The sequence below is a fragment of the Hemicordylus capensis genome, chromosome 3, assembly GCF_027244095.1.
Source record: "Hemicordylus capensis ecotype Gifberg chromosome 3, rHemCap1.1.pri, whole genome shotgun sequence".
NCBI lineage: Eukaryota > Metazoa > Chordata > Lepidosauria > Squamata > Cordylidae > Hemicordylus > Hemicordylus capensis.
The window spans coordinates 114,468,551-114,482,650 of record NC_069659.1 but is presented as its reverse complement, the minus strand read 5'-3'; the positions used below and the strand labels follow the sequence as shown (position 1 = coordinate 114,482,650).

Genomic DNA, 14,100 nt, shown 5'->3' with positions numbered 1-14,100 from the left:
ACAGGGCTCTGTGGGTGCCAGGAGTCAAAATCGACTTGATGGCACACTTTACCTTTGGAAGTAAAGGGCATGCAGAACACATTGTCCAAATTACCAAAAGATAAACCAAGTCCATGCGCTCCAACATTGCATGCACCAAGGCCATGTGCATGCTGGTGTTGTGCAGGGGCAGCTGAGTGATGCCCCGCTGGCACATGGGCATAGCTGGGAGAAGTGCCATGATTACGACAATAACAGCCATCAGAGCAGGAGCAGGTATGGAGCTGCTCTCCTCTGCTTTAAAGGGGCTGCGTAAATCCTCATTTTTTAAGGGATGTGCCTATGATTTGGATGCCTGAATTGTGTTTTGGCACATCCCTACCAGTTAGGGTCCTCACTTGGGCCATCTTCCTCCTCTGAGGATTCCTCAGGAGCTGAACTGAGGCAGATCCTGACACAACTCTGCATCATCACTGCTGACAAAGCCCAAGGAAGGTGCAGATTGAGCAATTCATGAATGCACATTTTTCATGTTCATGGGCCACCATGAAGTTCTGCTCCCGAAATTTCCCCTCCTATAGCTCTACAATTCAGGGTAGTCCTTCCCTAAAATCCCCTCTCTCCCCTTATAATGCTGCATCTACAGCACACTTTCTTTAATTTCCCCTTCCACCCCTGCAATCTCTCTTTTCTCTCTTGTCCTGTCAGTCCATCTCCCCATTGTTCTGATATACAATTACTGTCAGGTTGCCTTCCTTCAGCCTTCTAACAACCCTCTCTTTCGCCTGTCTTCTCCTGCCATTTAAACCTAGATCACTGATTTGCAGTTAATCTTGTCCTTCCATTACATCTCACTTCCTAGTCTCCAATGTCTCTCACCTTCTCCAATAAGCATTAGCATTACCCCCCTGGGGGTGGATAGGAAAAAGTTAATGATGCTTGGTGAACAATTATAGATCGAAGAGGAGACAACTTGCAGCCGGCCCATGGGAGGGTTATCTTATTTATTTATATAAATCTAAAGATGTATATGCCACCATTCTTCATAAATGAATGGCAGCTTACAATTTAAAAACTTTAAAACAGAGCAAAACCAGTCTCTAAAATAATAGAAGTGCAGGATAAGACTATTAAAACCAAGCAATCAAAATAGTGTTAGGGGAAGGCCTGTTGAAAAAATAAGACTTCAACTTTCATTTAAGTTTAAAGTGGGGGGGGCACACCCAGGAGAAATAATAATATAGATGAATATCCTTCTAGATAACACAGTATAGGATAAAATGTTGTTTTCTGTGGCCCCAGTGCCACATGGGCACAGTCGGGAGGAAAAAGGTATCCCTTCAAACCTGCCGTCAAGAACAAATCTCCTGAAACAGGTAGATTCAGGTACAAATTGTTTTGTTGCCAAATCAGTTTGCACAGACAGCAGGTACAGGCAGTGATTCTCTCAGCAGCAAGAAGGGGGTGAAAAAAATTCTCTTCTTTTTTCCTCAGTCAGGAAAGCAGCAACAAATAGCAGAGAATCCACTTCAGGCAGTCAGCAGGCAAGGCAAAGCAAAGCTCCTCTGGCTCTCTCTCTTTTCCCGTGAGGCAGAAAGGTGGCTGTCTGCCTCCTTAAGTACCTTTTAAAATCCCTTCTTCAAACTCCCCCCACTCTTGTCCCTTCTTTGACCCTTCCTCTAGCCAATGCAGGTTCAGTCACCCCTGGCAACACAGTATTTGAATGGAAACGAACCAATCTGGAAGCCGGGGGGAATTGCCAGCCAATTGTTGTACACTGTAAATCACCAATCTGAAGTTTAGGAGGGTGGCATTTAAAAAAATATTCCTGACAGCAAGCGAGATCGCCACAAAATGGAGGTCTGAATCTAAAACATTTTCAGGTCCAAAATTTTGGGCGATTTGTTTTGGACCTGAATCTGGCCAGCTAGTACAGGGGTGATTTGTTTTGTCCACAAATTGCAGAAAACAGGTAGATTTGTGTACAAATCATTTTGCACCTGAATCGATTTGCACATCCCTAGTTCTTACCAAACTCATGTCTATCTTCACTATTTCTTTCCCCTTCCAAGCAGAATGATTTAGGGAGATTTAAACTGCCAAAAATGTTTTACATCCAGGGAATGTGTTTTGGTTCATAGATAACACACCACAATTAAAAGCCTGGCAGTCATTTCAGAAAGAACGAAAGCAAGCAAGCAGTGTGCCCTTACAAACATTATTTGGGGCAGTGGGAGGGTTCCATATCCAACATGAATCATGATTTAGTGTGCTTATTCTTAGACTTCCTTCATTCTTTCATTGCAGTTATTTTTGCTCAATATTTTGCCCAATGTTAAAACCCAGCAAGAACCTTTACTCAAACTATTTCCAGCTTGTCCCTGCTCCTATCTCTCTGCTGAGAAAATTCATCAAACCTGCCAGTTTTGAAGTGACTTCTATCCAGTGCTCCTTATATGCTGGCAGATGTTTGAATGGCTTTTTATAGGATCCTATGGAGAAGTTAGGGAAGTGGTTCTTGCTGTTTGCAGGTGTGAGCAACCTAGCTACTAGTTTGTTCCCGCAATAATGTTTTGGCTGCATCAGTCGGATTTCCTTGGATTTCACATCTTCATTTTATAGTTAACAGTTATTTTTGGTTTTCAGTTTTTGATTAACCTAAAAAGCAATTTAAAAATAGTAAACTTGCCTACTTTATTAGCATGTCCTGCACTACTTTTATTGTCACCTTCCCCTGACTGACTGTATGTGGTTTCAGATTTGACACTAAACTGTGGTTTAGTACTAATAGCAAGAGCCTTGGGCTTGCATGCTCTTCTCCAGAGCCGGAGCCACCACTGGGTGAACGGGTTCAAAGAACCCAGGCCACCACCAATCAGGGGCCATGAACGTGGCCCTAGACATACCCCCTGCATCTGACATCAGACGCAGGGGGGGGCATTATTTCAGTCCCAAGGGTTCTTGCAGCCCCGTTTGGAACCCAAATCAGCCCACGCTGTGTTGGCAGCGTGGCCAGGATGATGCTCCCTGCCTTAAAGGCAGGGAGAGCCGCTCCTGGTCTTGCTGATCGATCTCCCTTCCAAATGGGGCCGCACAGCCCCATTTGGGAGGGATACCACGTCCCCTGCATCTGACGTCCAACGCGAGGACTGGACCAGGGGGACACGGTGGCAGCTGCACACCAGCCGCAGGCAGCCTCCCTACGCTACTGCTCCCTCCTCTCCTTTGTGTATGAGGGGTGAGTAAATGTTGGGGCTTACTTTGTGGTTTAGAACAAACTGTTATTTGTTGTTGTACTGAATCCAGCCTTCATATCCTCAGATGTTCAGAAACTGTCCCTAGAACAAACTGGAATGTTCCAGGTTTTGACACACCACCACTCTTGTGCCACAAATTAAATGGATTTGTGGGCATATTTACTATATATTGGCTGCTCACTTTAATGATAGATATTCTCAGCTTCTTCATAATCACTTTACTACTACTTTGAATTAAACTTCTCAATTGAACATTGAGGTGTATAAAATTATGCATAGACTAGAGAGAGTGGACAGAGATAAATTTCTCTCTCACACACATACAACACTAGAACTAGGGGTCATCCCATGAACCTGAAGGCTGGGAATTTTAGGACCAACAAAAGGAAGTACTTTTATACACACACCATGTAATTAATCTATGGAATTCTCTGCCACGGGATGTGGCGATGGCGACTAGCTTGGATGGCTTTAAAAGGGGCTTAGACAAATTCGCAGAGGACAATGGCTACTAGTCTAGTGACTGTATGCTACCTCCAGCCTCAGAGGCAAGATGCCTCTAAATACCAGTTGCAGGGGAGCAACAGCAAGAGAGAGGGCAAGATCTTACCTCTTGCCTGTGGGATTCTCAGAAGCATCTGGTGGGCCACTGTGTGAAACAGGATGCTGGACTGGATGCACCTTGGGCCTGATCCAACAGAGCTGTTCTTATGTTCTAATCCTTTCCCCCTGTTCTAGCTTGCTTATTTATTTATTTATTTATTTATTTAGAGTGTATAATATAATATTATTATTATATTTATTTATTCTGAGTGTGCCCTGAAGGTGTAAAAAGCCCCTTTTTTCTTGATATAGTTCCACCTAGGCAAACTTTCCTTATCTTAGATGTTAGGACAGCATGGGAAAGATGAATGAAGAAAATTTTCCTCATGATGGAAAATTTTGGATCTCCAGATCTCCAGGAGTGGCTTTTTAGAGTCATGGGTCACAGGAAAGATCCACTGTGCAAGTGGAACTCTGTCCTTGATTCTTTGAATTCAAGCATTTATATCTGGTGAAACTAACCACCATCCAATGTAGGCCAGAATCAGTGGGTCTAATTCTGCACCTAAAAGAATGTGGTCCACATCTGTGGTCTAGAGACCCTCACTTTTCCTGGCAGTTTGAATTTCAGCAGATACTGAAATTTCAGCAGATACTTTGTTTTTTTTGTTAAAAACAAAATGCCACCACTTTGTGGATGGAGGAACACTGAAAACTAAATTCCAGAAAAATTCCGATGTGCATGCATTTCCATGTTGTGAACTCTGCCTTTTTCATGGGTCAAGCAAGCAAACTGTATTTGGGGAGTGGTGGGGGGGTCTAGATAATCGTCCAGTCTTTCCTCTATAAACTTGATTATCTTTTGATAAGCAGACATGCTACAAATGTTTTGAATTTGTTTTTGTTTTGTGGATACTCTAGACAAAAATTCCCTTTATATCAGAATAGAGTTTATTTTTGTAACTACAAGTCATAACATAGTATATAAATAAAATATAACATAAAAAAGACTTAGACATAATCACACCCATCTAATTCATAAAATACATGAAGTCGTCTGTGCACTTAAATGAAATTATAACATCCTTTAAATACCTAACTGCAGTTTGAGCTCTAATAAGTACAATGAGACTAGGCCTTCAGTTGAAATAATGCATGTGTAAGGCTAATCCTGAGGCTGCAACTTAGTCAAATATCCGGAAGATTTAGCTGGTGCAATCCTCTTTTTAGGTTTAAAAGACATCGTAACAAAAATGGCTAACTAAGATAAGGTATCTGTCCTTGCCCACGTGCTGAGGATAAAAACTGTGTGGCTTTGACCCATATTATTTATTATTATTTATGTATTTAAAATATTTATATCCTGCCCCTCCAGTACACTACTGCTCAGGGTGGCTCACAACAATACAATAAAAGTAATAAAATTAAACAAATTGAGTAAATAGATTAAAAGTTAGGTTAAAAACTACCATCAGTATTAAGTTGAAATTAAAAGTTATTTTAAAAGCTAAAAACAGAGAATTATAAAAACGAAAAACTAAAGAATATGGTAAGTTACCCATGTGGTAAGTTGTTTGTGGTGCCCACATTGCTCTGGTCAGTGTTAAGCATATCAGGAGTTTCTCTAATGTGGTTTAAACTGGGCTGACCCACCTCAGTGTCACTTCACACAAACTGCTTATCTTGCAAAGCAGTGCTCACTGAGTCGGCAGCATTGGCAGCAACCACACTGCAGGACACACAAGTGAATCAGGCCTGAGTTGGCATCTTTTACCTTGCAGACCCCATGTAATCCTCCCCTCCCCTCCCCTGCCAAAACTATTAGTTTCTAACCCTCCTGGTGGGTTAGAAACATAACAAAAATGTTAAGGCTAATTCCAAAATTAAATATGATTTAAATTATGATTTCAGTTCATTTTCAAGTCTATGCATTGAAATTTGTAAAAGCATTTTTCTCACTGGAGGTAGAAATGTTAGTATGTCGAATATATATCTCCTGTCAGTTTGCATCTGCTACATTCCTGAAATTTTTACGGAACTTTCCCCAAATACACATATTATCTATGGCCTTCCTGCTCTTAATAAAACTTCCAATTTAGCCTTGCCATACTGAACAACCTTTCATACTGCTGCTCTAGCCTACACATTCCTGTTTTTGTAATTGTTATCAGTTTCCAGCTTAGCTAGGACATAGTTTCCAGGCTTTCCGGAACTGCATCCTTCACAAATATTTCCCCTAGCTTTGCAAACTATTTCACAACCTACTTTTTATTCCTAAAATAAATGCCAGAAAGTATCCTTTCCCCCTGCTGAAATTATAAAATGATGTTAGATACAAACCAACAACATAATGCAGAACCTATACTAAAATAGGGTCTTCCTAAACATGTTAAATTAAATTTCTTCAGAATCCCTCACAAGCTGCAAGTGGAAGCAAAAACACCCTGCTACTTGTGAATTGTTGCACACCTGTCAATTTATGAATAGTAGCTATATCTTCATTTATTCATGCACATTATTGAAGTGCTTCTCAAGCTTGGGTCAGCAGATGTTGTTGGGGCATAGCATTCCCCCTGTTCAGTGGTGGCTATGCTACTGTCAGCAACATTCCCAGCGACCCTGGCCAAAAGCAATGTAATGGAAGCAGTAGTCCAACCACTTCTGGAGCCCCAAGTTTGAGAATGCCTTAATTACTGTTTTGGGACTAAATGTGTCATCTTTTTGGAAAGAAAATGCCTCTTAAACAAATGCAACAATGATGATATGTGGAATATGCATTTAAAAGCTAGAGGCAAAGTGTGCCATCAAGTCAATTTTGACTCCTGGCGCCCACAGAGCCATGTGCTTTTCTTTGGTAGAATACAGGAGGGGTTTACCATTTCCTCCTGCCGCGCAGTATGAGATGATGCCTTTCAGCATCTTCCTATATTGCTGCTGCCCAATATAGGTGTTTCCCACAGTTTGTGAAACATATACTGTATTCTAAATGAAAATGTTTTGTATTTTGTAATTGTGGACTTGGCAGCTCTGGGACAGTATGAAAGGTTAAAAGCCCCATGACGTTTGAAGGCCTGATCTGATTATTGGTCCTAGAATGCTTTTACCCTTCAATATGCTGCTTTGGTGGCCAGTGATGTCACCAGTGCAGCAGATTAAAAGGCAAAAGTAGTAGAAAAATTGTTAGTGGGCTAACTGCTGCTCATCTCCCCTGATTCAAGTTGGTGGACACAAGAACGTTCGAGGCACAATTGGGCTAACTTGAGAACCGCCTAACTGATTTGAACCAAATTTGCCACAGGTGCAGGGACACATAGGGACAGCTCAAGGGTATAGTTTGTAATGATTTCATCCACTCTGATTCAAGATGGTGGACACGTGATTGTGGGAACTGATTTGGACCAAATTTGGCACAGTTGTAGGGACACATAGGGACACCTCTAACTTGTAAACTGCCTAATTGATTTGGACCAGATTTAGTCCAGTTCTAGTGATAGTGAAAGGAAAGTAGACAGATTAGTTCTTACTAGAACAACTTGTTAATAATCATAGACTTATTAGCTGGTGTAAGTTGATACAGGTATGCAACTATGGCATGTGATTACCACTCTACATAAGGTTTAGAAAGGTCATTGAGCAGGATCCAGACTAACTTAGCTATTGAAATTAATGGGGCTTAAGTTAATCATGTCTCCATGATCCACCTCCACAGTGGTGTTCAGTCATGCCTAAATTTAGTCAGGAACCTGCCTATTGTCTAGCTCTGCCAGCATTTGCAAAGTATATGAATCTATTTAGTCTACTACTAGAATAATCTAATTTTAAAAAGTTTAATATTTAATGCTTTTTTAAAAATATATATATATTGTTACCAAGGAGATTAGGAATTTCAAAGATATTCTTGTTAATTGTATGGGGGTTGGCAAGAGATTTTTCTTTCTAACTAAATCTAAATGGAGAGAAAAATACTGTATTAGTATTTTTTACTAAAATATAATACTATTTTATTTTAATAAAATAGTTATTAATTATTATTTTAGTAATGGAACTTGGAACAAAGTATTCTTTACTGAATTATTTTGGCTTTAAAATGTTTTTAAAATAGCCATTCTTTAAAATGTAAGTTCCAGTATGGTGTGTTCTGTCACTGATTGATTGATTGATTGATTGATTAAGTGCCGTCAAGTCGGTGTCGACTCTTAGTGACCACATAGATAGATTCTCTCCAGGATGATCTGTCTGCAACTTGGCCTTTAAGGTCTCTCAGTGGTTCAACTTTCCCCAGTTGAAAAAGACTCTTCAACTTTCCCCAGCATTATGGACTTCTCAGGGGAGCTGGATCTTCGCATAATGTGTCCAAAGTATGATAGTTTGAGCCTGGTTATTTGTGCCTTGAGTGAAAATTCTGGATTGATTTGTTCTATGATCCATTCATTTGTTTTTCTGACTGTCATTTAGCAGTGGTCTGTCACTAGCCTGCCCTATTTATGCTTGGATAATTTTCAACAGATACTCCCTGTAATTCCATTTGGGAACACTAAAAATAATGATGCAGCTTCATGTTTCTAGGGATGTGGAGTCCAGCAGATGAAGTTCATTGATCCATAGCCATGTGCTTATTTAATGATTTCGATTCATTCCTACCCTGCAGTCTTGTTCCTCATGAGTAGCTCCATTCCCGGGTCACTGAGATGTAAAAAAAAATTTCCCACTAACATCAGGCTGTCTCTTGTTTTGCAATTCGTACAGATTTTCTTAAAAAGGAGTAGGAATAAAGATGTAGTTTTTCAGTTTCTCTGAAGTTGTTAATTAATACTGAAACACTTTGAAATATTTTTGTGGTAGTGCCATGGGCCCCAACTCCCAGGGGCAAGTGGCAAGCTGTGTACTACTGTACGCGAAAAGCAATTTATGTGCTGCCTAACAAGATACCACCAAAGCAAAGGGTGGCCAGTGATGCACTCTGAGAAGTTGTGTTGTGGAGAGAGAAAAGTAATAGGATGGGCATAAACCCTTGTATCCTCTTAAAGGGGCTCTCTGGATTGCATTGATTTGAACTAAAAAAGCAGCTGATGCAGTGCTTTATACACTATATATAGTCTGCAGTGTTAACTGCATTATAGGTTTTTTGCTATTGTATTGTACACAGAACGATTTTTCTCTTGTGGTGTCTGTTGTAAATGGATTTGATCATGCAACTTGTACAGAGCAAGGTAATAATTAATCAACTGCAAATATGGTGAATGTGCCATTTGTTTATCTTTTATTAAGAGCATTGTGAAGCAAGGTTGGCTGATGCCAATATTACCATTTATTTCTTCACAGGTAATCTTACTAACTGGGGGAAAAATTCAACCGATGTGGATTTCTTATATCAAAAGCCTTCGCTTCAGTCTGTTGCAAAGCCTTTAGGTCTTCTCTATGCCATGCTGTGCAACTGTCATCCCATGAGGAATTTGTCTTCATGAAGATTCCTAACATTGGTAATGTGATGAATAAATTTGAGATCCTTGGGGTTGTAGGTGAAGGTAAGCACACACCCTTCACTAAATTTACATAGGAACAGCATGCATAAAGAGTTATGGGCATAATTAGGAAGGAAATGTGTTTTTCACTGGCCAACATGCTCTTTAATGTGACAAGAGCCTTAGATAAATTCATGGAGGACAGGCAGGGGCTTATACAAATCCATGGAGGACAGATCTATCAGTGGCTACTAGTCTGATGAATATAGGCCACCTCCAGCCTCAGAGGCAGGATGCCTCTAAATACCAGTTGCAGCGGAGCAACAACAGGAGAGAGGGCATGCCTCTGGGCTTCTCAGAGCATCTGGTGGGCCACTATGTGAAACAGGATGCTGGACTAGATGGGCCTCGGACCTGATCCAGCAGGGCTGTTCTTAAGAACCCCCTCCCTTCTTTGGAGCCTGAAAAGGGTGGATGCTTTCCTTGTGCGAGCCTCTGAGAAATTCAGAAAACAGTAAGACATCTCTCTGTTTCCAGCTGAGGCTTGGCATGAACTCTGTGAGAATCTCTTGTTTACTTTACTGAGCTTGTAGCTGAGCAGAAATTCAGAGGCTTTAGTCTGTAATCATACTGAGTTTCAAAAGCTCTCAGAGTGCCTTGAAAGCCAGTGTGAGATGAGAGCTTACCCTTCCTTCTGTGTGAGGGGCAGCGTTAATGGCAAGCATGACCACACTGGCTACTAAGGCCAGCCAGATTGGTGACCCCCTAGTACTAGCACAAGGTCCTTCTCTTTTTGTGAGAAGGTGACCAGTGTAGGTTAGAAGGTTGCTCTGGGTTCTGTCTGGGGAGATTTGGCATGCCACCCCACTGGCAATATTTAAGAAGGCCAGCAAGACCCTCCTGTTCCAGGAGGCTTTTGACTGAATCTTTTCTAGCAACTAGATTTTAATCACTGCTATGGTTCTGTTATTTTTTTGGCTTTGTTTATAGTATTATTTTGATGTGTTTTTATTGTGTATAATCTGTATTTATTGTGACATTTTATTGTCACCTTTGAACACTGCCTTTGTACTTAAAAGGCAGGGTATCAAGTCCCTGGAATAAATAAATGAGGCTTGAAACATATTATAGAATTTTGCCTTAAATAATACTTCCTAAGAATGTGTATGTATACCAGTGGCAGCCAGTGAGGGTGGCACGGGGTGGTGGTGATGGTGAGAGGATCTTTAAAAAGTTATTACCGCAGGTACCACCGACACCTGCATGCCGCCGTGAGCGGCGGCGCCCCTCCTGGCATCCTTCATGGTGGCTCTGGCTCTCACCTGGCCTCTGTGCATTCATAGAGGCAACTTGCATGGTCAGCATAGTGTTGCTGACCATGCAAATGTATACCTGGTGAGTGTGGAATGCCAGGGGAGGTGCCACTGCTTGCAGGTGCCAGTGGTACTGCTGGTAATCACTTTTTAAAGGTACCTCTCCATGCCCTCCCCAGCACTGCCCTTACCAGACGCCATTGATGTATACATTTTGATTGACATCCAGTCTAATCAATTTGCAGAGCTATGTGTTGTGCTCTGCAGTGTTGTGCAGCCATTAGTAGAAAGCCTTCTCTTGGTTGTAGCCAAAGTGGTGTGGTGCACTGCACAACAGGATGTGCAACTTGTCAAAATCTTCAGCTAATACAAAGACTAGTCTGGATTGGAACATACATTCCTTTCTTTCCGTTATGGCTTTGCACTAGTCCTTGCACAGCATTACACCAGTGCAATACTAGTCTGAATACTGACTGTTCAAATTATTGTCCCAGATTCCTTTGACTAATACTTTTATTCCTCTTCTCTTGTAATTGTTTAGGAGCCTATGGAGTTGTACTTAAGTGCAGACACAAGGTGAGTACGATGCTTTAACCTAGAGCAACGATTGCTATGTGACTCAAGTTTCATTTTTCTAATGCTGACAGTGTATACATAACAACTTGAAGAGGCTATTCACATGGACAGCCAGGCTAAGGGAGCAAAAGAGAGACCAGGCTACGGGAACCAGACCAGAACTTAGACCAGGCTAAGGGAACAAAGCCGAGTTGAGCGGCTTCTGACGGTGGTGCGGCGGCATACCTCCTTAGGGAGCCCATCTTTTAGCCAGAGTTAAGGATGTGGAGGTGTCCTTAACTCAGGCTAGGTGCTCGTGTGTTGGAACCACACAGCACTGACACAGAAGCCGGCTCCCAGCCAGTGCCATGGGATCCCCACAATGCACCGCGCACTCCTGCAGTGCATTGTGGGACTACCGGGGGCAGGAACTGTGTGTCCTGGTTCCCAAATGTCCATGTACTCTGACCCAGCCCCAGCAGCTGGATTGTCTGCAGAGAAGGAGAGCTTCTGCTGCCTTCCTTGGCTCCCACTGCCAAGCCTTTCTCATGTATCGTGAGAAAGGGCTTGTAGTGTCTTACTATATACTGAACTGATTCAAACATAACACCAAACCATAGTTTGGCACTACAAGAAAAAAATTTCAACAAGCCTCGGCCTCCTGTGCTTCCATTCTCCCTTTCATGATTTGAGGCAAATCATTGCCGTTTTGTGCCTCCAGAGGGGCACTCTGGATCACTGGTTTTATTTACAATGAAGTAAAACATTTTTTCCCACACACAGCCCGCACCCCAAGCCCTGCTCCTTTAAAAAGAGTAATGAGTGGAAAATAATCTGAGGTCATTCACACAATCAAAAATTGTGTTTTACCTGGGTTTGGGAGAGCTGTATGCTCCCAATTTTTGGTTGTGTGGAAACAGGATAGGTGGAAAATGTGGGTAGAAGTGATTGTGTGGAAGCAAAGTAGGAAGAAAAGCTACCCAGGTTTTCCTCCTACCTTGCTTCCACATAACCGAAAATTGGAGGCACACACAACTCCCAAACCCAGGTAGAACACAATTTTTGATTGTGTGAATGACCTGTGTATTATTTATTATTATTATTTATTTGATTTCTATACCGCCCTTCCAAAAGTGGCTCAGAGCGCTTTACAGAGAGAAATAATAAATAAATAAGGTGGATCCCTGTCCCCAAAGGGCTCACAATCTAAAAGAAACATAAGATAGACACCAGCAACAGTCACTGGAGGTACTGTGCTGGGGGTGAATAGGGCCAGTTACTGTCCCCCTGCTAAATAAAGAGAGTCACCATCAGAGGCGTAACTATAGGGGTGGCAGGGGGGGCACGTGCCCCAGGCGCCATCTTTTCTGGTCACGTGGGGGGGGGGGGCGCCGCCATGACCAAATTTTAAAAAAAAAATTTAAAAAATTTTCTTAATACAAATGTTTCCTGCTCAGTGCAGCAGTGCTGCAGCAGTCAAGGGAGCGCGTTGGTGCCCCCTTCCCCACGAGCGGTCCCTTCCGCGCCGCCTGCGCCCCCCCCATTGCTTTGCTGGCGCCTAGCGGCCAGTCAGTGGCCTGGCTTGGCGGCAGCGGCAGGCACTTGTGAGGAAAAACCTAAGTATAATGTAGTATGTTGGGGGGGGCGGTGGGGGGGCGCCATTTCAGTGCTTGCCCTGGGCGCCGTTTTCCCTAGTTACGCCTCTGGTCACCATGTTAAAAGGTGCCTCTTTGCCAAGTTAGCAGGGCTCTGTTCTCAAACTTATATCCAAAAGGTCACCTGTGCGTGTGTGTTTACAATCTAGTTGTAGTCTGAGTTGCACTGACACATTTTTCAAGCAGTTCTACTGCCTAGCATTCAAGTTATTCAAAAGAATGTTGCTGGGTTGCCTATAGTGCCATGAAAAATGCCATCCTAGATACAAAAACTGCTCAGACCAGTCAGACCTGGAAGCCACCACATATCTTATGCAAACTGCATGCTGAAATAAATAGTCTTTGCATCTTGTTGACCCATACCAAAATCTAGTTCAAAGGCTTTCGAATTTCATCCCATGATGTTATCTAGGAAGATAAAACAGCCTAATACAGCTAGAGACATATGAAAAACAGAGCTTCTCACCATATTTCTATCTGGATCCCGAGCATAATTATATCCAAAGGCAGTTGGCACAATTTCAAATTCCAAGGGAGAGAACTTCTGAGTAAGTGTGTTTAGGATAGCTGCAAGCAGGTGTGTGAAACATTCCCATAAGCATGTCTGGTGTTGCAAATAAGACCAGAAGTGTTGCCACTTGCAAAAAGTAACAGGTGAATGAAGCATTAATATCTTTCCTCCAAAGTTCTGAGAACTATATTTGTACAAGGAAACAAAATGCCATGGCATCATGTGATCAGCGCATATCTATTTTTTTGGACACTTAATCCGCACTACCATACACTCTGGCATTTTGTTCTCTAATATCTATCTGGTCTGTCTCCCGTTTTTAAATTAAGTTTTGCTCAAATGAATAAAATTGAGAAGAGAACAAACCATTGCAAACTGAGTGTAAGTGTGGTAGTAAACTAGGCAACAGATGTATTTGCAGAGCAACTTCAAATATTACTGGAGGAATAAAGGTCGGAATTAAACAAAATAATTATTTAAAAATAATTATAATTAAAATAAACTAAGGCATGGGGGGAAACATAGCAATGATAATGGCCACTCATAAAAGACTGCCTAGCAATATCATCAACATCTCATTGCTCTTGCAACATCCTCTTATTTCCCATAAACACACCCTGTTATTTCAAGTAAGGAAGTATCTGATCATGCAGACTCTTGCTTAACTGGCCAATTATTTTTGGAAAGTTCTATAATTTTTTATTTCATCTGTGATTGAATAAATGTAATAAATGTATACAATTTGCTGCTAATGTAGAAGTGTGTTAAATTTAACCATCAAATGCATAGCAACTATTTCTAGTTGCTTTGAGTCAAGTGTACTAT

General features: G+C 41.8%; 1 protein-coding gene across 4 annotated transcripts in view; it reads left to right on the top strand.

Annotated features, from left to right (window-relative positions):
• The window catches only part of CDKL5 (cyclin dependent kinase like 5), a 120,975-nt gene that overhangs the window by 35,715 nt on the left and 71,160 nt on the right, over window positions 1–14,100 (top strand). For all 4 annotated transcript variants that reach the window (XM_053307961.1, XM_053307963.1, XM_053307962.1 and 1 more), the window contains exons 2-3: window positions 9,102–9,304; window positions 11,096–11,130. In XM_053307961.1, the coding sequence (XP_053163936.1) occupies window positions 9,241–9,304; window positions 11,096–11,130 (99 nt within the window). In that variant the 5' untranslated portion in view covers window positions 9,102–9,240. The remainder of the gene's footprint in view (window positions 1–9,101; window positions 9,305–11,095; window positions 11,131–14,100) is intronic.